The 22,350-nt window shown below is 60.0% G+C and overlaps 1 protein-coding gene across 1 annotated transcript; it reads left to right on the forward strand.

The window, feature by feature from the left end:
- The first annotated feature begins 508 nt into the window (after window positions 1-508).
- On the forward strand, window positions 509-19,585 carry LOC103671821 (cytochrome P450 26B1). Its single transcript, XM_040623324.1, has 6 exons — window positions 509-712; window positions 4,227-4,451; window positions 13,105-13,380; window positions 13,659-13,814; window positions 15,383-15,667; window positions 16,047-19,585. Exons 1-6 carry the CDS (start codon window positions 509-511, stop codon window positions 16,437-16,439), a joined length of 1,539 nt encoding a protein of 512 aa, XP_040479258.1. The 3' UTR covers window positions 16,440-19,585.
- The last annotated feature ends 2,765 nt before the right edge of the window (window positions 19,586-22,350 follow it).

Here is a 22,350-nt window from a genome sequence, read left to right on the forward strand (position 1 = left end):
GGAATTTTTGGATTCAGAATTTTTTTCCTTTTTTTTTTCCACCTAGGAATTTGAGGGGAAAACTTTTGACAAATCGATCGCACTTTCTCTCCGCTAGCTCTTACGAGAGAGGCTCCCGCTGGACAGTTTTCCAAAGTTTTCCGAGTGTGATGGTTGCGGGAAGAGCTAATCCACCAGCTTGATTCACGGCTTCATCTCACCACCCCTCGAGCAGCCCCTAAGCCCGCTATAAGGGAACAAACAAACAAACAAACAAACAAAGTTACACTCCGAGTCGCCTCGTGTCTCCCCTCTCTCTTCTTTTAGGCAATTTTTTCCCTCCCTCTCTCCGCTCCCCTCGCAGCCTCCACTCCCCTTCCCTCGGCCCCTTCCTCCTTCTCCGTTTTGGCTGGAGGTTCCAGGACCCCCGGCTGCAGCCTCCCCTCCCCCGCCGTTCGCGTCCCTTCTCATCCGGCCCTCCCCTCCCCCGCCGCGGCCGGCACAGCCAATCCCCCGAGCGGCCGCCAACATGCTCTTTGAGGGCTTGGAGCTGGTGTCGGCGCTGGCCACTCTCGCCGCGTGCCTGGTGTCGGTGACGCTGCTGCTGGCCGTGTCGCAGCAGCTGTGGCAACTGCGCTGGGCTGCCACCCGCGACAAGAGCTGCAAGCTGCCCATCCCCAAGGGCTCCATGGGCTTCCCGCTCATCGGAGAGACCGGCCACTGGCTGCTACAGGTAAGGGCGCGCTCGCTCCGCTGCTCTCCGGGGTCCGCTAGCGGCGAGCGCGGGGACGTTGGAGACGCGGGCCGGCCAGGGGGCGCCGGGAGCCTGAAGGCACGGGTCCCCGCCCCGCCCCTCCCCTCCTTTTTGCCGGTGCAGCCCGGGCTTTCCCGGCCCGCCTGCGGCGTGGTTCGGAGCCCACTGGCGCCGGGTGCGCAAATTCTGGGGGCTGGTAGGAGAAGTCCCCGGACCCGAGAAGGCTCCCAAGATTGACTTTTCCCAGTTGCAGGCGACCCGGCAGGGGTTCGTGGACCGTCCGGGGGCCTCCCCGCGCGATGCTAGCCGGAGAGGGAGTCGGGTCGTGAGCAGATTTCGCCTCCCTTTCGCGCTCCAGGCCCCTGTCGCCATCGGCTTCCGGGGCTTTGGAGATGTCATTGGGACCCGAAAACTGAGTCGGGAAGAGGAAGGAGCCAATGGCAGCCAGAATTGCCCCTTTAAGACCCCGGCCGTGTTTCCGCCGCGTCGTCGGCTGCTCTAGGTACCACTGCCCTGGTCCACAGTACGAGAAAGTGTGTATTTAGTGGTGGGGAAGGAAGGAGGTAACCCAAGGAAGATGAGAAGCCTGAGACCCGAGGGTTCTTGGCTTTTAAGGAAAAGGGTCTATTTACTTATTGGGTGGGGACACTTGAGCAGGGGAGAGAAACTTGGGATTGGTGTATGAGATCCGAAGACTGCGTGTGTGTGTGTGTGTGTGTGTGTGTGTGTGTGTTGCTAGACGCCACACAACCTCACACTGCTGGGGATAATGGGGGTGGGTACGTCGGGGACCAGACCCAGGTAAGTAATGGGGAGATTAACCTGGAATTAACCTCGTCAAGTGCTAGACAAACGCTTTTGCAACTTGATATACGCCAGNNNGGGGGGGGGGTGGGGGCGCCTCTGGTTAACCGCGGGGGTGTTTTGTATTCGGGTGAACACCAGTGTTTGTCCGGAAGATGCCGATGGGAGTTAGGAGAAGGATGAATGTCCTGAAGACAATCCCGGCAAGGATGAGGTGAGGCGGGAGGCGACGGCAGAGACCTGTGGGTTTAGAAGTGCGAAAGCATGGCTTGAAATTAACAGACGCGTGCAATCCGCGAGCGCACACACAGACACCCTGCCCGGCCCCGCCCTGCGCCAAGTGACAGCGGAACGGGGGAGGGGAGGGAGGCGCGCGGTTCCTTTGCGATGTGGTCTCCCCAAGTCCCAGAATCGGCCCATCTCTTTTGGGGATGCTCATGCAGTGGGTGGGGTTATCTTTAACCAATGGGGAACCCTCCGTAAAGAAATCCCCAGAGCCTCTCCCATGCCACCAGACTTAAAGAGTTAACTGCGGCGGTGGTCTAGGCTTTTGGCCGAGAATTTAGGAAATAAAATAACTCACACAGGCATTGGCTCCCGTCTCCTTAGAGCCAATCTGCGGAATCCGTGGTCTGTCGCCTCTCCCCCCTCCCCTTTCCTGACCTTTCTCTGCTACCCCGAATGTCCCCCTGACCTTTTCTCCGAATCCCACAAGGGCCCTTGGGCTTCGCGTCCAACCCGCACTGAAGCTGGGGAAAGGGAGCCAGGCCTACGCCTCCCCTTCCATCAGCCCGCGGCGCCCTAGACTCCGCCTTGGGAGGGAAATGGGGGGTGCCTGTAGAAGAGCGCTGAAGGGGTTAATGGGAGCCCTCTGAATCCCAGCTTTATTTTTTTGGAGTCATTTATCAGATTTTACGGGGGGACCTCCAAGGGCTCTCCGTTTCCACCGTGCGCCATCTAAACAGAGCCTAGGGCTAAAAATACAACATTTTTGTATAAATTGGACTCGCGGCCCGAGCGGCCGCCCCTATGAAAGTCCTCTTTGTGAAGACCGTGGAAACGGCGGACAAATAACTCTTTATTAATGCCACAAAAAACGCACTTTAATTATAGTTAGGCAGATCAGAGGCGGGAGGGGGCGGCAGGAGGGAGGCGGCGGCGACCTCGGAAAATTCACAACCCAACTTTTGTGTCGAAAGAAAAGAAAAACAGAGGAAAAGAAGGAGAGGAGAGACGGAGAGTCAGACGGAGCGAGGGAGACGGGTATAGCAGACGGAGGGAGGGAATCCCGCTCCTCACCCCCCCCCCTTGGTCGCACCTCCACCCTCGCCTAGGTTTCTCTTAAAGGGGTAGATGCCGTCTGGAAGTGCGGCAGAGTGGGGGAGCTCTCTCCGACCCGCCAACCTGGGAGTGGGGAGGCGTCCCCCGCGGCCCAGCCCCCCTCCTGGAGTAGCGGGCACTCTGGGCTTGCTCCCTGTCGCGCGCCGGGGCCGGAGGCGCATGTGGAAAAGTGATTAGGGCTCCGGGTTCTGCAGAGTCACTTTTCGGCAGTGCTGGGGTGTGTACACATTTAGCTGGAGAATACTTTTCCGAAGAAGAAAGGAAAAGTAAGGAGAGGGACCAAGCCGGGAAAAGGGGATGCTGAGGTGTCCCTTGGGGGCTGCATGACTCCGTGAGTCTGCAGTCCGCATCCGCAAGTCGTTGGCGGCCAAGCTAGAGTGCCGGACAGGTGGCGCCCCTCCCCTTCGCACCGGGTGCTGCCCAGGCGGGAGAAGGGTTAACGCGGGGTGGGGTGGCGAGCGCCTACGTCAAAGGTGAGCCGGACACGCCTGCCCCCGCCCCTCGAAGGTCCCCTCGGTTTCCGGTACCCGCGCGGGGGCCCGCTCAGCCAGCTCCTCCGCGCTCCGGGCCGGGGCCCGGGCCTAGCCATCCTGGGCTCGCGCCGTCGCGGCCGCCGCCCGGGGATCCGGTTACCTGTGACGGCCGCCCCGCCCTGCCCCGCCCCGCGGGAAGCGCCTTCCTCCGAGCTCCCGTTCCAAACTGCAGGGCGGCGACGAAAATCCTGCTCAGTTATTCCCAGGGCAGATTGCATTAGGAAAATCGCAGCTCTCGGCCCCGTGACCCTACCTTGCAGATCCCTCAGAGGGCCGCCGGGTCCCTTCGCGGCCCACCCCTGAGAACGGAGGAAACCCCAACCCCCTTCTGTAGTGACTGCCTCCGGGCACGGACCGCTCACCGCTATAAATAATCTTTGGCCTGCGGCCACCCCGCGGGGTCTCGCCAGCCCGTGGCCGGGAGCCTGGAAATATTTATTCCAAGAGGCTCCGGAGCTTGAGGCGGGGTAGCGAGGGGGGAGGGGGTGGAGGCTCTAGCTTCGGGTCCCGCCGTCCGGGATACCTTTTTCCTCCCGCAAGTCATTACCAAAAAACACCCTCCCGAGGGGTGCCCCGGGCCTCCTGCCTTCTTGCATTATTTATTATCCTCTAGGCCCTACTTCCCAGTTCTTGTGCATGCTATGAAAAATAAAACCTTCTTGCGTGTTTGTGGGGGGGGGGGTGGGGGGGACAAGGGAGTGCTGGCCCGGGCGGGATCCTCCGCTCCTCCCCCGCAGGCCCTCCAGGCTGGGCCTCCGGGACATCCCATCTGGAGATGTACGCCCTGAGAGAGGTCTCTTCCCTGGTTCCCGCAGGGTTCCGGCTTCCAGTCGTCGCGGAGGGAGAAGTATGGCAACGTGTTCAAAACTCACTTGCTGGGGCGGCCGCTGATCCGCGTGACAGGCGCAGAAAACGTGCGCAAGATCCTCATGGGCGAGCACCACCTCGTGAGCACTGAGTGGCCACGCAGCACGCGCATGCTGCTGGGCCCGAACACGGTGGCCAACTCCATTGGCGACATCCACCGCAACAAGCGCAAGGTAAGAGCCTCTCTGGGCGAAGAGCCCCGCAATTCTGCTCTGAGCCTCTTCTTCCGTGCACCGGTCTCGGGTGTAAGGAGTTTGCGGAGCCCCGGGGACGCCCCCACCCGAATCTGCGCCCCCATTTGCACACCATGGTAGAGGATCCCGCAGCTCCGTGCCTAGACGGCTGCGGTCCGGGATCCAGAGCCTGCAGGCCTCCTCCGGGTCTGCCGGTTTGTTGCTCCGCTGTGCGGTTCCCATTACCCCGCCCATCGGTGGCTGTTGCGGGGAGGTGGTTTGGGCAGAGCTCCAACATGCAGGGAGTAGGGCGCCCAACTCCTGTCCTCGCGTGCCCCACAAAACCGAGAAAAGAAAAGGGCAGATGGTGATCCATGCTCCCCTTTACGCCCAGTTACGCTCGGGAATTCCGAGGACTGGAGACGGATCTTTAAAACCCAACCTAGCCTTTCTGCCACTGGTTGCTTAAGGGCGACGGCGGACAAGCGCAGGGAGCCGAGCACCCTGTGCGCGACGGCAGCAGGGCCTTGCCTGGGAGGGGGGGGCGGGGGATGAAATTTGGGCCGCTGCAGCACAGGTCTGGATGGCGGAGGAAGGGCGAAGGGTGGGGAGAGCAGCGGAGGCGCTGCGGCGGATCAAAGCGCACCTACCCCCTCCCATAAAGAGGAAGAGAAAGTGGGTGTTTATCCTGTGGATTTCCCGAGCGCCTGGAAGAGGCGCGGAGGAGGCGAGCCAGCGCGCACCGAGGGAGCCGAGTCTCCCCGCCCCCTCACAGGGCCGCGCAGCCGCCGCGGCGGCTCCGAGCGCGGGCGGCACGTGCTGTTTGAACTGCAGTAACCCGAAAGCTGAGCCTCCGGCGGGCGGGGCGGCGGCCCGCCGGTTAAAGCGGCCAGCGAGGGGGCGCTGCACGACACCCCCTCCCTGTTTTCCATTGGGTCAGAGAACTCATCCAGGTTTGAAACCTTAAGGAAAGAGAGAGGCATCCTCTGATCTTCCAGGAGCAGGGGCAGAGTGGGGGGGGGCAGCGGTGAGCAGCCCCCTTCCACCAGAAGTCGATGTGAAGAGGTCTTTGTGAACGTAGGAATTAATCTTGTAGTATTTGATGTCTTCTGAACTGCCTGCGAAGAGTAGTTTTCCATAGCAGACAAAAGGAGGCAAAACCTGATGGAGGAGACAACCCCCCTCCCTGTAAAGCGGGGATTTCATGGACTGGAATGGGGCTTCTAGAGTAGTCTCCCCCATGTGCCTGGCTAGAGCAGGAAGCAGCTAACAGGTCCAGAGGGCAGATGGGAAGTGGCTGGGAGGGGGCTATGGGCTCGGGAACGGGGGCTTGTAAAATGTGTTGGACACTATTTTTTCTTAGTCTTTACGACTCCACCCAAAGCTCGTTCCAGAGAGTGAGAAGACAGCCTGAGCCTCAGAAACCCAGCCCCAAAGACTGTCTGCTTCCTCATTTTTTCTTTCTAGAGGCTTTGACAAGAAAACAGAAGGGGACACTGAGGCTTGGAGAGTTTGAGAGACTTGAACCAGGTCAGGAAGCGAAGAAAGGGCAGGACAGGGCACGCAGCACAAGCACCCGTGGGGAGAGTTCTTTCTGGGTCACCAAGCAGAGCCTTTCTTAGTCCTGCCCACCCAGGCTTGCCAGCGCTGCAGGTGGGGGTGGGGAGGAGGTGCTGGGAGGAACAGGAAGGCTGGATCAGGACCAGAGCGTAAGACCCTGGGGGTGGAGAGGGCTTTTGGGCAGGGCTGTTGCCTTGTGGTTTCACCCACCCTGTGCCTCACTTGGCTCTGGGCCTCCAGGTGGGGAGGGCCCACCTGGAAAGCCCCAAGGTTTTGGCCCACATTGTCCATTCGGGAGGAGGGAGGGGGTGACCCAGAGGACACTACCAGAGGAATGCTGAAGGGAGGAATGGGGATGGGACAGGGGCGGGGGCCGAAACTCAGAGCCACAGAAGAGTCTTCGATGATACCCTCTTTGGGGCACCCTGTCCCCTAGCTCCTGGGGAATAGGAAGTGGCCACAGAGCAGTTCTTCCTGACAGAGGCCTGGGAACCCCGTGCAGGGGCCCTCTGTGTGCAGTAGTGTTTGCCTGCAATGTGGCATGTGTCTGGGGCCTGTGGGAAAGGGGTGAACAAAAGGACCCTTCCCCCCAATCTCTCTAATTCATGTTCCATAAACTTGGGTTTACTGAACCAAATTGAAGGCTTTGGGTGAGGGAGACCCAGAGGTGGGACGCTTGGTCCTTGCCTCAAGAAGTAGAGTCTAGCTGGAGGGATGAGAAGAGAATATTCAGGGGCTTGTTTTATCCCTGGAGAAAATGGCCAGTCTGCTGGACCTGGGTGCCCAGTGGACCCAGCCTGGCCAGGGTCGGGGGTGTGCCACGCACACTGCCTTATCCAGTCCACACTGCAGTCAGGGCCCTGGCTGGTGAGCAGGCTGCTGGGCCAGGCCCGGGGCCTGGTTAGGATAGACTCACAGGAAGTAAGGCCCAGGTGTGCTGGGGCCTGGCTGGCAGGAGAGCTAGCAGCGTCACTGTTTCCACTGGGGCTGGTGGCCCGCCCCTTCTCTGGGAGGTCTGACCAGATGTGCTGGGAAGGGGCTCCTTATAGCCATCACTGCACTCCAGGTGTTTGCCCCTCCTGTCCTGGTGGTCCAGGGCCAAGATGGCTGGGGTTGCCAGGGAGAAAATCCAGAAAGTCTTGCCCAGTCTAACAGAATCCTCTCGGGAAGCCAGGCTTGTGTCCCTATAGCCACTACCTCAGACTCTGTCCCTTCTGTTTTATAACCTTCCCTCCCCCAGGGGCCTGGGGTATCTCTAATTAATGGGGGAGGGATGTCATCCTTTGTGTGCGGGGAGGCTGGGGTATTGCCCTAGAAGGAGGGTGGTAGGGGAGAGTGGGGGGAGGTTGTCAGAGACACAGAGGAGAATTGGGGGGGGTACTTCTGGAAGCTCCAGTACATAGCCCCATACCCCAGAATCAGGCATTTCCTCTTTTTCTTTGGAGATAGGTGGGGGCTCTTTGCACCGGAGGGCCAGCAGCATCAGGGGGCCTCAGACAGTAGCTCTCCCCAAACTTGGAGAGCATCCCAGAGGATACACTCCTGGATTCCTGGTGTCCTAGAGACTCCAGGCATGGCTCTCTTGCCCCTCCAATCCAGACCCCTGGCTACAGGGACACGGTGAAGGTGGGGGAACAGCTCCCCAAGCTTTGGAGGTAGGATGAAGAAGCCCCGTCTACCCACGTGCCACCCCTCACTGACCTGGCCTTTGGGCCCTGTCCTGGGTAGGGGTGGAGGTCAGGCTCAAGCTCACTGCACTGCTCTCAGAAACCCTGTCCATCCTGCAGTTTGTGCTGGGGTGCAGAGTCCAGAAAGTGCTTCAGCAGGAGGGCAGAGCCAGGAAGTTTTGGGGGTCTTCAGGGAGGCCAACCCAGACCGGCTCTTGTTGGCCTTGGGACTAGTACACAGCCTCTGGCTGCAAAGTCTCCCTGGCTCAGCTCAGGGCAGCAGTTCCCGCCTGCATTGGATAGGAAGGTGGGTGGCCTGGCCAGGCAGCCCTGCTCCCGAGAGCTCTGCCCCAGCCTGGGCATAGGCACAGAGCCTTTGTTCTGCGAGCCCGAGAAGTCCTTCACTCAAAAGTTACTGTAGCACTAGCCGGTGGGTGCAGGGGCAGCTGAGGGGGCGGGTGGCAGGAGCGGATCTCTCTGAAGGTCAATGTGGGAGGGAGCCCACGGCCAGCCAGCCGCCAGAGCGCCTGAGAGTGGGTGCCTCCCTCCACTCGCCCTGTGCTAGGCAGTGGGCGGGTGGTCTGGCCGGGCCTAGGGTCCGTCTCCTCCCTTTTCGCTCCTTTCTCTGTCCTCCCAGGGCAGGGAGGGGTCCAAGGCTGTGATGCTGTTGAGTCTGCTCACTCTTCCAGCCTTGGGAGACAATTCTGGCCTTGACAGACAGTGGGCAGGCTTGGCTGGGGTCTGCTCTGGCCCTGCGCCCCCTGTGCCGACCATTGTATCCATTCAGGCTGCCCGGGCTGAAGGGCCAGGGCTGGAGGTGTGCCTGCAGGGGTGGGAAATGCTGCAGCCGGGACAGAGTACCCAGAACAGCTGGCCTTCTGAGAAGACGCTTGGCCATAAAGAAGGGTCCCCTTAGCGCTCTTAGATAAAATCAGAGCCCCTGGGACGAGTAAAGGGTGGCTCAGTAGGGCTCGGAGTGGTGGGAGATGGGGTTTGGGGCCATTGTTGGGTGTGGCCTGTCTTGGCCTGGACTGTGAATTGGGAGGGTCCTTCCCCCATTGGGCCTCCACTTTCTGAGGGGGTTTTACTGTGGCTGGAAGAGGGATGAGTGTCTGGGCAAACCCAGCCTTTCAGATTCTGTGGCTCAGCAGGTTTCTGCCCAGGGCTGCCCTCCCTCCCTGACCCCGTGCTTTTGTCCTGGATGGAAAAGTTAGGGAAGAGAGAGCTAGAGTTAAATGGGGGGACAGGCGCTCTGTTGCCATAGATGCCGGGAACCCAGAAGCAGGCACAGGCTGGGGGGTCTGGGCTGGCCCCTCTCAGCCAGAGTGGCTGAGTGGGGATTGGCTCGGGAGGCAGCCAGGGTGAAGTCGAGGCCCAGTGGAAATGCCAGGCATCTGGGAAGATGACGTCCTCTCTCATCCTCCCCCTTCCTTGAGTATAAAGTACACACCTTGGCGTCACCCGTGTGCTGTGCGGACGGCTGCCCCGGCGCTGATGCCCTCTGTTGCTCTTTCCACTCGGCAGGCTGTGGCTCCGGCGGCTTGGCTCTGCGGGTAGCCTGCCCAGGCCCCCGCCTCCTGGGCAGCCGCTTCCATTCCTCCCAGTCTGAGTCACTGGCCCAAGGAGTAGGTTCCCTCTCCCGAGGCTGCCTGTCCAGGGGCTGGCTATCCATCTGTTCACGCACGGCCACCAGCTGAGACGGGGGAGGGTACCTGGCCAAGCGAGTGGGTCAGCACACAGGCTCCGGGGCTCCAGGGAGCCGCTCTCCTCCCAGCGGCGCGGGGTGAGAGGCAGGAGGGGGAAGCGTTTGTAGAAACAGTTATGGAGAATTTGAGCCTTGACAAGCCCCCTGGTATCTCACCCCTCCCATTCAGGGTTGAGAGAGCCAGGGATGTGGGCCCTTGAGCCAGTCGCTTTGCGGGAGAACCCGATGGGGGTGGTGGAAGGTTTCCAAGCACAGCCTTCGTGGCGGGAGCCCAGCGTCCCCTGCCCTGGGCCTGGGAGTTCCCAGTCCTCCCGTGACGCTCGGCCTTCTCTCTCCAGGCACCAGCCCTGGTGGGAAGTCCATACCTGCTGCTCCCTCTGCAGGGCTTTGCCTGGGCCGGAGCTGGTTCCCGATGACCTTTGTCCAACATTCTTGGCTCACTTTTGGGAATTCCTAGGGAAGCCCCAGAGGGAAACAAAGCAGCCCCGGCTCCTATTACAACTGTGGTCAGGGCAGACGGCTCTGGGGGCTGGGAACCCTTCCTCTCTTCACACTGAGCAGCTCTGCTGGGCACTTGCCCATGTGCCCGAGTCCTGACCCCGCCCGCCCGACGTGGCCCAGGCCTCCCTCTGCCCTGGCCAGCACCTCCGCCTCCTCCTGGCCTTTGTGGTGGGTGGTGGTTTCTGGGCTGCCTCGGCTGTGGGAAGTGCCCTCGTTGTTGATCCTGGGCACCAACCCAGGGATGAGGACCTGGAGTTTTCCTGGTGCCTGGGAGGGCCTGATGCCTGGGGAACAGCTGGGCTGGAAGCAGGGGCATGGACCTGGTGACCTCTGAGCAAAGTCCCTTGACTCAGAGTGCCTGCAGTCTCCCTTTGCTTTGCTTCTCATATGGTCATTTCCTCCACCTCAGGGGGGCTCTAAGAGGAATCATGGGTAGGACAGCTAGGTGGAAAGGGACTCAAGAACGTCCAGTTAGACCCCCTCATGAAACCAGTGGGGAAGCTGAGCCCCAGAGAGGACAGTGATCTGCTGGCTGCTACTGGTGAGTCAGGGGCTGGGTCGAGATAAGAGCCTTGGAACTTTCCAGAAGCCCCAGTCCAGAGGCCTACAGGTACAGGGTGGCAGAGGGCTTCCTGGGGTCATTCCAGAGCCTGCTCAGGACCCCTGACTACCTTGAGGTGATGCATGGATCCCCCACCCTTGCAGTCCATCTGCTCAGTCCAAAGTCCCCCTTGGTCCGCCTGCCCTCCTTGGACCCCAAGGCTTGAGAAGCAGCAGTTCAGCTGGCCATCACTAGAGGGCGCAGGGAATGTAACCTTTGGGGCAGGGCAGGGCAGGGCAGGTCTTGTCGGAGGGTCATGTCAGGCCCCTCCTGAGTGCAGTGGGGGTCATCAGAGAGCCTCTGTTGGTAACCCTGGGATGGTGCCTCCTGAGCCACTGTAGCCTGTGTGGGGTGTATGCGTGGGGGCCTGGGGACTCGTGCGTTGTCAGATTCTGGGCTTTTTTGAGGGGACAGTGTCTACTTTGGGACACCTAGATATTGGCGGTTATGTGCTCTGTACCTTGAAAGGCGCCACAGAGGTCACCTCGTTCAGCCTCCCCATTTCATAGGTGAGGAGGCTGAGGCTAGAGGGCGTGGCTTGGCCATTGTGGCACAGGAAGCTGGTGTGTGATCTGGGGCTAAAACTTAGGTCTCTGGGTGCCCAGCCTGCTTTTTCCCACCACCCCGCTGCCCTTTAGAGCCTAGCTGGCTTTGACTTTGACCAGTCTAGGTCCTTGTGGCCTCTGCCCCATTGCCCCCTCCACATGCCTACCTCTGGGCTCGGGTCTCCTGTTTGCTGGGGGCCCTGGCCAGCCCCTGCCCCATCCCCTCCTTGACAGTACTCCTCAGTCGGCCCTGGGCTGACTGCCTCTAGGCCAGGTGTGGCCTCCCTATCTCTGCTTGCCCTTACCTCCAGCCTCCCCATCGAAGCCTGGGAGCCACAGAGTATCTTTGTTCCTCCCCGATGAGCATCTTACTGTTTTGTAAGGGCCCTTGGTTGGCCAGCACTGGGCTCTGGGGACAGGGCCCCGTTCCCACCCCATTAGACTCTGATCAGGAGTGGAACTTGAAATCCTAAGGACACCGGGGTGGGGGGGGTGCTGAGACAGAGAGCACTGCCGGTATCCATAACCCTCTGAGGGGAGGTGGCAGCTGAAGTCTCCCTTGGAAGGTCCCGGGACCCCCAAAGCTGAGCAAGGTGTGAGTGCCCATTTAGACCCGGGCTGCCCCTGGCCACTTCCCATCCTTCTACATTTCAGCTGTCCCTTAGTAGCAGGAGCAGCCCCAAACAGTGCTGGCTTCTCTGCCCCTCACCGGCCTCCTTCCCTCCCTCCGTCTGCCCACCGGGAATTTGGGAATGAAAGTGCTATTGTGAATGCCTGGCTGGGCCACTGAAGGGCCAGCACTGTTATTTCTGCAAACCAGCCCTCCCATTAGCCATGCAGGGCTGAGGCCAGGAAAATGTTACCTTTTCCTCCTCAAGCTGACTGCAGGGGAAATTCTCACATTTACAGTTTGTGCGGTGGTTGTGTTTGGGGGACAGGAGGGGAGGGTGAGCGCGTGTGTGTGGTTTACGTGGGGCAGGGTAGGGGAGCTGGAGGACATATGTGTCTCCTTCCTCTGTGCTGTCCCTCCCCGCTCTGCCTTTCCCAGTGACCTTTCCGTCGGTGTTGGTGGGGGTGCCCCCCTTCTGCTCTGGACTCTGGGGGGGGGGTCAGAGGATGTTGGTTATGAGTGAGACGCAAAGGTATCAGTAAATAGACTCACGTCCTCCCCTCTCCTGTCCTCCACGGGCAGCAGCCTGAAACCGCGTGCTGGGGCAGTGGGGCAAGGAGGGGGCAGGAGGGCATTACCGAGGAAGCAGGAGGGTGGGAAGCAGAGAAGGTGGAAATAGGGACTCGCTGGCCGCTTAAAATGGACCAAGGAGATGCAAGGAATTCAAAGGGCTTCTGTGTGTGATCTTTTGGGGTGGAAAATCTTGCCCCCATCCCCCTGCCTCCAGACTCAGCCACACTGAAGACATTTTGATGGCACAGCTATTAACAGACTCCCTGGGATCGCCACCCATTAGGTGTTTCCCAGGGACTGGGAGCAATTTGGGGGGGAGGGGAGTCTCAGGAAGTCCTGCTTACAGTCTAGCTTCAGACTCGCTTGTTCTTCCGCCAGTGTGGACGAGCCACTTACTGCTTTCTGCCTCTTCCTTGTCCAGTCCACGCACCTGTGTTCCACTCCTTCTGGGCACTTCTGCCCTGTGGCCTGGGAATTTGGGAATGGGTCCCAGCAGTGGAGGGGCCAGGTCCTCTGTAGACCTGCTGGCAGCTGGACTGCCCAGTCCCCAGGGCTTTGCCACTGTGTGGAGCTCATGCTTTTCTGGGGGTCAGAAAAGGAGAGGACAGCTCAGGTCTCCCTGTGAGGGACGTGGAAGGTCCCGACTTGGAATAAAAGAACAGTGCTTTAATCCTGTCCTTCCCCTGCCTCTACCCCAAGGCACAGGCAGTAGGAGGGGGTTTGGAGTACTCGTGCCAGGGAGGGTTTGACTCTGGAGATGGAAAGGGGAGCTCGGTTGGAGGGAGGCCCTGGCGTCTCTGTGACCGCAGTCCTGGGTGCCTGCTTCCGGGGGGCCCCGTGGGAGCTGTGAGGGCAGGCGCGAGCTCTGGCCAACTGCCCTCTGCCCTCCAGGTCTTCTCCAAGGTCTTCAGTCACGAGGCCCTGCAGAGCTACCTGCCCAAGATCCAGCTGGTGGTCCAGGACACGCTCCGGGCCTGGAGCAGCAACCCCGAGGCCATCAACGTGTACCAGGAGACGCAGAAGCTCACCTTCCGTATGGCCATCCGCGTGCTGCTGGGCTTCAGCATCCCTGAAGAGGACCTTGGCCACCTCTTCGAGGTCTACCAGCAGTTTGTGGAGAATGTCTTCTCCCTGCCCGTCGACTTGCCTTTCAGCGGCTACCGGCGGGTGAGCACCCAGGGTCTGGGAGGAGAAGAGATGGGCATCCACGAGCCCATGCGATGGCAGAGCGTAGCTGACCACTCCGACACTCACCGGTTACCCAGGCAGAGGGAGGTGTCAGCAGAAGGGTGGGGGTGGACCCTTCAGCGGCTCGTCTCAGCAGCTTAGATGGGAAGTTCTCGGAGGGGTCCCTTCCTTGCCCCTCGCAGCCTTGGGAGGGGGCCTTTGATGACCGTACCCTTCCTCTTTGGTGACCAGCTGGCCCCCTTCCTCCCCCTCCTCAGGGCATTCAGGCACGGCAGATCCTGCAGAAGGGCCTGGAAAAGGCGATCCGGGAGAAGCTGCAGTGCACACAGGGCAAGGACTACTCGGATGCCCTGGACATCCTCATTGAGAGCAGCAAGGAGCACGGCAAGGAGATGACCATGCAGGAGCTGAAGGTGGGGGCGGCCTCCCCACTGGGCGGCATGAGCACCCCAGCTTCTCTTTCTACCCATCCTGCTCCCCTTCCACAGGGACGGTCTCTGAGCGGCTGTGGTGGCCATCACTGCCCAGGGCTGGGGGACTCAACCAGAAAAGAGGCTGTCCCAGCCTGCTTAGTGTGGGTGGTCTGGTGGGGAGGACAAGAAACAGCCACGATGGGTGGGGCTGCCTCCCCCAGCTTCTGTGCACCCAGTCCCGGGAGTGAGTGGGTCCCCACAGCAGCTGGGCTCCACCCTCTCCATCCCACCCACCCTCCCATCTACCATTTAGGAAAAGACGCCGAAAATTGGCCTCTAGAAACCTCGGGACAGACTCGGTGTCAGTGACTTTGTGAACCCCTTCACCCCCTTCCACCCCCAATATTCACCATTTCAGTGCATTTCATGGTCTCCAGAAGGGAAGCCTCAGGTCTTGGGGGAGAGCAGGGAGATTTGGACCTAACTGGTCTCCTCACATCCCACCAGCCTTTTCAAGCTGGTGGCACTTGACACTCTCTCCCGGCCTGCAGGGCACTGGTTAAGCCCAGTTGGGCTGCCAGCACAAGGACCATCCACACTGGGCACCAAGAAGGACTTCCTGCCCACCCCTTTGTAGGGGGGTGTACTACCCGAGGAGCGATTCGTTAACTCGTCCTTGTCTAGACTCTGCCTGCTGCGTGCCTGCCAGGTGCCCACGAGGCTGACCGCAGACTTCTCCATCCCGCCGTCTGTGCTTACCCCTAGTCTGACTCTGGCTTTTCCCCCGCTGAGCCAGTAGGAGCTCCAGAGACCTTCCCTTTCACAAGAAGTATTCGGATTCATAGGTGGTGCCGTGGGAAGTCGGGGACCCAGGTCCCTTCCCCCTCTTCTCTGGGCCTTCACTTGTAAAATACAGGCTTCAGAACGAGATGACCTGCTGGGACCTTTCCCTGGGACTCCCATTGCCCAGGTGTCTTACTCTCCTGAGAACCTTGGCGGAGTCTGAGTCTTCTGGGGTTCCCCTCCCCTAGGCCTTCTCACTGCTGTCCCAGCACAGGTCCCCATGGCTGTGGTCCCAGGCTGCCTCCCCAAACCTGTCCGCGCTCCTGGCCTCCACCAGATGTCCTGGAAATGGAGGAAAGGGCTGGGCTGCCAGTTGGAAAGCCCGGGGGCAGACCCATCGTCCTTGCCCGCATAGGGCCTGGCTCCTTGGGATCTGTTCTTTTCCTTCTGGGAGCTCACCGCACTGATTCAGGCTTGCTCGGGCTGGCTCTGGCATCTGGCAGTGAGTGAGAAGCGGCCCTACCCCAAGGGACTTCCAGGCTAGTGCCTCTGCCCTGGGCTGCGGAAGCTATGGCCCCTGCCCAGAGGGGGACTGGCCCTTTGACCTGTGTCCATTGTGGCACGAAGGCCACAGCAACGTGAGGCTCAGAGGCAGAGTCCAGCTAGATGATCTCGGGGCACCGGGTGGGGCGGGGCGGGGTGGGGGGGAAGAGGGACACTGGCAGAAGGGGGCTGCCCCAGGCTGGGCTGCCCTGCTGAACCTGGATCCCCTCTCGCCGCTGCAGGACGGGACCCTGGAGCTGATCTTCGCTGCCTATGCCACCACGGCCAGCGCCAGCACGTCCCTCATCATGCAGCTGCTGAAACACCCCGCCGTGCTGGAGAAGCTGCGCGAGGAGCTGCGGGCCCAGGGCATCCTGCACAGTGGCGGCTGCCCTTGCGAGGGCACGCTGCGCCTCGACACTCTCAGCGGGCTCCACTACCTGGACTGCGTCATCAAGGAGGTCATGCGCCTTTTCACGCCCATTTCTGGAGGCTACCGCACCGTGCTGCAGACCTTCGAGCTCGATGTGAGGCTGGGCCCTGCGGGGCTGGGGCTTTGGGGACCCGTGGGAACACTGCCTGGGGTGGGGGGGTGGGCGCGGGCTGATGGGAAAGACCGGCCTTCCTGTCGGGGTGCCTCAGTCAGGTGGGAGAGACCCTGCCCCAAAGGCTGGGTCCGATGAAGGCGAGCGGGCTGTCATATGTGAAGTTGCATGTGGACATCTGTAAACAAGGGATGGGACTAACACGCTGAGGGGGATGCTGGCCAAGACTGGGGGACCACAGCTGGGGGGTTGCTCTAGAAACATCTGGGCTGGGGGGCTGGCCGGCAGGAAGTGCTTGACCCTCTCCGACCTCTTCTGGCTTTCACCATCTTACTCTCCCCTGCCCCCATCGTGCCTCCAGGGTTTCCAGATCCCCAAAGGCTGGAGTGTTATGTACAGCATCCGGGACACCCACGACACGGCGCCTGTGTTCAAAGACGTGAACGTATTCGATCCGGACCGCTTTGGTCAGGCCCGGAGTGAAGACAAGGACGGCCGCTTCCATTACCTCCCGTTCGGCGGCGGAGTCCGCAGCTGCCTGGGCAAGCATCTGGCCAAGCTGTTCCTGAAGGTGCTGGCGGTGGAGCTGGCCAGCACGAGCCGCTTTGAGCTGGCCACCCGGACCTTCCCCCGCATCACCCTGGTCCCTGTCCTGCACCCCGTGGATGGCCTCAGTGTCAAGTTCTTTGGCCTGGACTCTAACCAGAACAAGATCCTGCCAGAGACGGAGGCCATGCTGAGTGCCACAGTCTAACTGCACCTAGCCCGTACCCCACCTCAGCCCAGCCAGGCCTGGGTGGTGGTGGTGGTGGTGGGAGGCACCAGAAGGGTCGAAACCTGTGTGTGGGAGGGGGCGGGAACCTGGGGAAGGGGAAGCGGCCCCTCACACCTTGCCCTCCCCTGTTCCTCCCCCCCCAAGAAACCCCTACCCAAAGCCAGAAGGACCCCATCCTTGGGGGCGGGGAGGGAAGGCCCTTCTCCTGGCTCCTACTTCTGTCCAGTCCCCCTAGTCCCACCAGCTCAGCTCCCGGGAAGTGGCAGGGCGGGGCGCCCCGCATGCCCGGTTCAGTGTTCAATGTCAGTGGCTCGGCTGCAGCATTTGCTTGTGATGTTCCAAACTGGTCCCAGCTCTCCATTTCTTTTAGACCCTTTTAGTCTGAGGGCACGCAGTTGACATGGGGGAGGGGGGGGGAAGAGGAGCCCCCTTTGGCTCTCTCTTCAGCCCCGCCTCCCCCTCCTGCTTTGATTCAGACTGGTGGAGACCCCCTCCTGGTGTGGCCGCTGAAGAACAGCATCCTGGGTAATAGAACACAAACCACCCTTGGCGGGGTTGGGGGGCTTCAAGCAGCCTGGAGGGGCCCCACCCCTTTGCCAGTTTGGACATTTGAAATTACCTATTGCTGCTACTTTTTCTCTCTTCTGACCTTGGGGCAAAGGAGCCCCAGGCCTCTCCTCCTAGCATCCCCCCTGGTGGCCCTGGGCACGCGCACTGACATCCCCACCTTCCCGCCAGGCAGCCTTGAGCCCATCCTGCCCCCTGTTACACACACGCCCAAGGCCTTTGGCTCGTGGGCTGCACACCCCCCCCCCCGCTGCTCCTTCCCCAGCCCCCCATATTTATTCACTGATGTAACCGAATCTTGGCGTTCCTGGGGACTGGATTAAGCCTCTCGTCTGTTCCCTAGCCTCCGTCCCAGCTGTCCAGGGCAGGACTTCTGCAAATGAGGCAGTCCCCCCACCCCTAGGCTCCAGACCTTCTGTGGGTTCGACCTCAGAGCCTCACTCCCCGGGTGAAGTCCAGTGTCTCTGCCTTTGCCCCTGGTGGAGATGGGGAAATGGCCCACTGCCTTCCTCCCTGCTCTGTCAAAAACCCTGATCATGTGAGGATTTGGAGGCCACCATAAGCTCCTGCTTGGCCACTGTTCACCCCGGTGCCCCCCACTCCTGCTAGTGAGCATGGGGAAGTATACGGGTTCTTTCTTGTGACAGGGAGCAAGGGCCTCTGTCGTCCCTCCCTTGACCTTCACCCTTGGCCCTTTGCCCTTGGAAAGATGTCCTTGAAGTCCTTCCCACCTCTATGCCACTGTCTGCTTAGCCCAGCTCAGGGGTGTGGGGACAAGATGAAAGCAAGGGGAGGTGAGCATAGGAGGCAGCCCTTTGGCGGCACTGACTTGGGTCCTCTGCTGTGGTCTCGAGGCAGGTGCCCCGGGAGGCTGCAAAGCTGAGGAGGAGGGTATGTGTGATTTGTCAGAAGTGATTTGGTTGAAAACTGGCCGGTCAGGGGATGACTGGGGGAAAGAGGAGTAGCTCCTGCCATTGGCATTTTGAGTGTTGGCAATTTGGGATGCCTCCCCGGGATGATCTGAGGGTCTTTGGTGAGTCGCTAAGTGATTTTGTCTGTTTTCAGATTTTTCTTTGCTTTCTGTGTTTCTCTATTGGTTTTTGATGTTACAATAGCAGTGAATCCTCTTTACGAGAAAATCAAAAACACACAGAGGAGTGCAGGATACTGATCTCTCCAGTCCTCCTCCATAGCCGTGACCGCCGTGGGCAGCTGCGTGGCCCCCTCCATGGAGCTCCGTGGGAGGACTGCAGCCCCCCTCCGCCCCACTCACACCCCCTGGTGGTAGGCTTTAGGGGAACGGGCTTGCACCTGGCGACTGCTCTGTAACCCCTGCTCTCAAGTGTTTCGTTTGGTTCCTACTTTTTCACTACTAAAGAATCAGTGCAGAACAGACGTCATTGGCAAAAAGACATTTAAAAAAAAAACTAGTAAAATCTCTCAATCCACCCCCCACAACACACACACACACACACACACACACAACACACACACACATTCTGAAAAACAGGCAAACATGTGTAAAGACTCATCAAAGCTTGCAAAAGAGCTGCGTGGTGCACCGGAATTTGTTACCCATAAAAAGCCCAGTGTCTGGAAGGTTCATGCTCCTTCAAGCTGCCCCAGCTTGCTCTGCATCAATCGTTTTTTCACGATCAAGGAAGGCAGTAAGTGCTACTCCAGACGGGAAGCCCACCAGGCCTGGCCCTGGGGAGGAGGGCGAGGGAGGCTGGCGGGCTCTGGGAGGCAGCTTCTGTGGGGGTGACCAGCCTGGGAGGGGCCGAGGGAAAGGCTGAGGGGGTCCCTGTGAGGAGGAAGGAAGGATTATTTGCCCCGCTGGGTCTCAAAGGCAACAAGAAGAGAACTGAAAGAAACTCTTGACGGGCTGACAGGAGGGTTCCCGTGTTGGAACGTGGCCGTCTCTCGTGTCTGTCCCCCGAGCCTGTGTGTGCAGGTCTGTGCAGGTAGATGTACATGGGTGACGTTCCCTCACGCACCGTTCCTAGCTATCGTAACTTGACATGAAAAAGACAAAACCCCACAACACTCTTCCTGCCACGGGCTTGCAGATTGAAGCACTTTCGATGTTGGGCGCTGGCGTTTGTGATCTGGGCACCATCCTGACCCTGCCCAGATCACTATAATATTATTTTATACACAAAACTTTTTTTTTCCATAAATGTTATAATTTTGTGTCTGTCTTTATAAACTATTATAAGTACTATTTTTGTTATAATTCAAAATAGATATTTAGTATAAAGTTTTTGCTGTTAAATATTTGTTATTTAGTAAAATATGAATTTTTTTCTCTATTGTAAACATGGTTCAAAATATTAATATGTTTTTATCACAGTTGTTTTAATATTGAAGAAGCACTTGTGTGTTTTGTTTTGATATGAAACTGGTGCCGTGTGAGTGTTTTTGCTGTCATGTGGTTTTAATCTGTATATAATATTCCATGTTGCATATTAAAAAAAATGAATGTTGTGCATTTTGTGATTTTGGAAATACTCAACCTGGCTCTTTTATAGGCTTCCATAATAAACTGTGGGGACTCACCCTTGTTTGGCTGTCTGGTCTCTGTCTTCTCCGCATCACTGCAAGGGGCCTCTCGGCCACCCACATTCCCTTCCACGATGCCCACCTGTCAGGCGGGAAATTCTTCCCCACAAGGTTTGTCCTGTGAGACATGCCCACCGTTCCTTGTGTGTAGGCGCAGAGAAGTCTGTGGCAGTGTCCTGCCAGTAGTAGGTTCCCCTGGGTTGGGGGGGGGGGTAGGTGTAACTGTCTGGTCACTGGTCCTGAGGCCTATTGGGGGATGGAGCAGCTGGGAGTTGGCTCCACTGGCCGAGTGTGGCCATGAGTAGGTAGGCCAGACGTCTTAGCGCTGGACGAGGCAACCAGTGCTGGGGGCCTGTCCTCGGATTCCATCTTGTTTACTTGAGCGAGGACACTGATGTCCACGGCCACGTAACAAATTGGAGAGCAGAGTTCAGTTCTCCTGACTTCTAGCCTCGTGCCCTACAAGGCACTTCTCAAAGCCCTATTACATGGGTGTCGCAGGAGCAAATAGGTTCCCTGATCAAATACGTTTGGGAAAAGGTTTAAGTACAGCTGGGCAGCTTCCTTCACCGCAGGACTTCCCAGGACCTTGAGCCTGAGGACGGGCGCTCAGAGGCTGTGCGGCATAGATACAGGTCGCGGGGCTCCCCACGCCCATTGGACGAGCGAAACCATGTCTTCTTCCCTGCTTATCACACTCTGTGAAAAGGTGCTCTGCGACCTGGCTCACAGAGGCCAGAGGTGAGGCCAGCGAAGGGCACGACGTCCAGTGCAGGGACATCCAGGCTGCTTTCCAGGACTGGGGGGGCCAGGGGTGGGGAGAGAGGGCACAGCCCCGGCAAGGGCAGGGCCTCCCAGTGCCCCGGCTGGTCCTCTGCAGCGTCCAGTCCTCTCCTCACAGCCTGGGAGGGAAGAGAAAGGCTTTTTTTTTTTTTTTTTTTGGCCACAGCGTTGTTTGTTTGTTTGTTTGGGGGTTTTTGGACCCCATTAGTCAGACAGGGCTTCAGTTCAGAGTCCTCAGGCCCAGACAGGGATGCAGGGCCCCTCCCCACCCGGCCACCTGGGCACAGAGCCTGGCCACCCCGAAGAGGGTCACCAACACCTGAGCCACGCCGCCAGGGCAGGACCCTCGGCAAGCCCCGTCCGCTGCATCCTCTGTCCTGTGCCGTCTTTCTGCTCCCCTCGCCCTTCCCCACCCTGCGGAGGTCTGCCCTCCCCGGAGTCCTAACCTCCAGCTGGGGAGGGGGCGAGCAAGCGTGAGTCCCCTGTTTCCCCCGAGATAAAGCAGTCTTGGCGTAGCAGAGACCCTCCCATGGCCACGCGGAAGCAAAGGGGCCACCTGCCCGCCCAGCACATGGCCCCGTGAGGTGCCCTCCCACAGAGGCCTCGAGGGTCGGTCAGGAGGGCAGTGAACGCCCCCAGCTTCCAGCAGGAGCCACGCCAGCGGAAGGTCGTCGTTTTTCAAAGCGTCGTTCCGCGTCTCCGGGGGAGAGTCCGGTGTGGCAGCAGAGGTGACAGCCGCGTGGGCCTCGGGCTGCCCGCAGTCTCACCGCCCTGCCCCGGGGAGGGAGCGCCAGCCAGGCGGGGGGCTGGCCTGTCATCGCCCAGTCTGTCTGCACCTCTCCCCCGTGGGCCCGGCGGGTCACCGAGGTCCCCCGCACGGCCGCCTGCCCCCGGGACCTCCCGGCCTGGAAGGAGAACGCGAGCTGTTGTGGACAGGCAAACACGGCCGCTGTTTGTCCAGGGATTGGGGCGCCAGTTTGGAGGGAACTCACAGACCGCACATTCTGCCGCCTCCCAGCACTTTTCCAAAACAGCCTGGTCTTGGCTGGGCCTGGCTGACCGGGGTGGCCGGGGACCGGGCGCCAGGAACAGGGCAGGGGAAAGCGGGGCCTTGCGGCCAGCAGGGTGAGGTAAGCAGGTGAGGGCAGAGGCAGCGCCGGTCAGAGCCAGCCCGCGCCGCGCTGACGTGCCTCGGAGGGGAAGAGAGAGAGAGGGAGGATGACTCCGTGTCTGTGTTGGGGGCTCAAGGAAAAACAGACCGGACGTGCCTCCGAGGCTTTGGGCCGAGCCAGCCTCGTCGAGGCTCCGGAGCGCGGAGCCTGGCACAGCCGCACGGATGACGAGAGAGCAGGCGGGGACTTGGGCTCAGGGCCTCATCTCTTCCCTGACCTCTCTTTCCCCGAGCAGATGGCTCTGCCCACTCCCACCCCCACCCCAGGGACCCTGGCCTTCCAGAAGACACATCTTCCCACCTTTTTGGCTTTGCTCCCTCTGGGTGATAAGAACGCCTCCCCTCCGCCCTCCAAGCTCTGGTGCTCTGACTCTGGCTCCCTTCCACGGAGCCCCCTTCTGCACAGCAGACCCGCGACGGGGGAGCCCACGAAGACCTGTGAGGGGGTGTGGCGCTGGGACACCGCTGCGGGGAGCTGGGTCTGTCCCGGGGGCTGTCTCAGGTACAGAGGGGGTCCTTGGCTGGCGGTAGCCACGCGGCCAGGCTCCTGGCTCCCTAGGAGGGAATGCGGGTGGTCAGACGTGCCCGGGCAGTGCCCACCTGCTTGGCTGCAGCCCTTCCTTGCTGGCTTCTCTGCACCACAGAAGCCCTTTCTGCCGGAAGTCTGGGGTAGACTTGACATTTTGGTAAGCCCTTCCTTCCCGCAGCTTCCTCCTCTGGCATTCGGGCTTGGAGCCCCTCTGAGCGAGCGGGTTGTAGAACACGCTGTGATCGGTGCCCCCCGAAGGTGTGCAGCGAGGAGGTCTC

This window comes from Ursus maritimus, unplaced genomic scaffold, assembly GCF_017311325.1.
Source record: "Ursus maritimus isolate PB19 unplaced genomic scaffold, ASM1731132v1 scaffold_6, whole genome shotgun sequence".
Classification (NCBI taxonomy): Eukaryota; Metazoa; Chordata; class Mammalia; order Carnivora; family Ursidae; genus Ursus; species Ursus maritimus.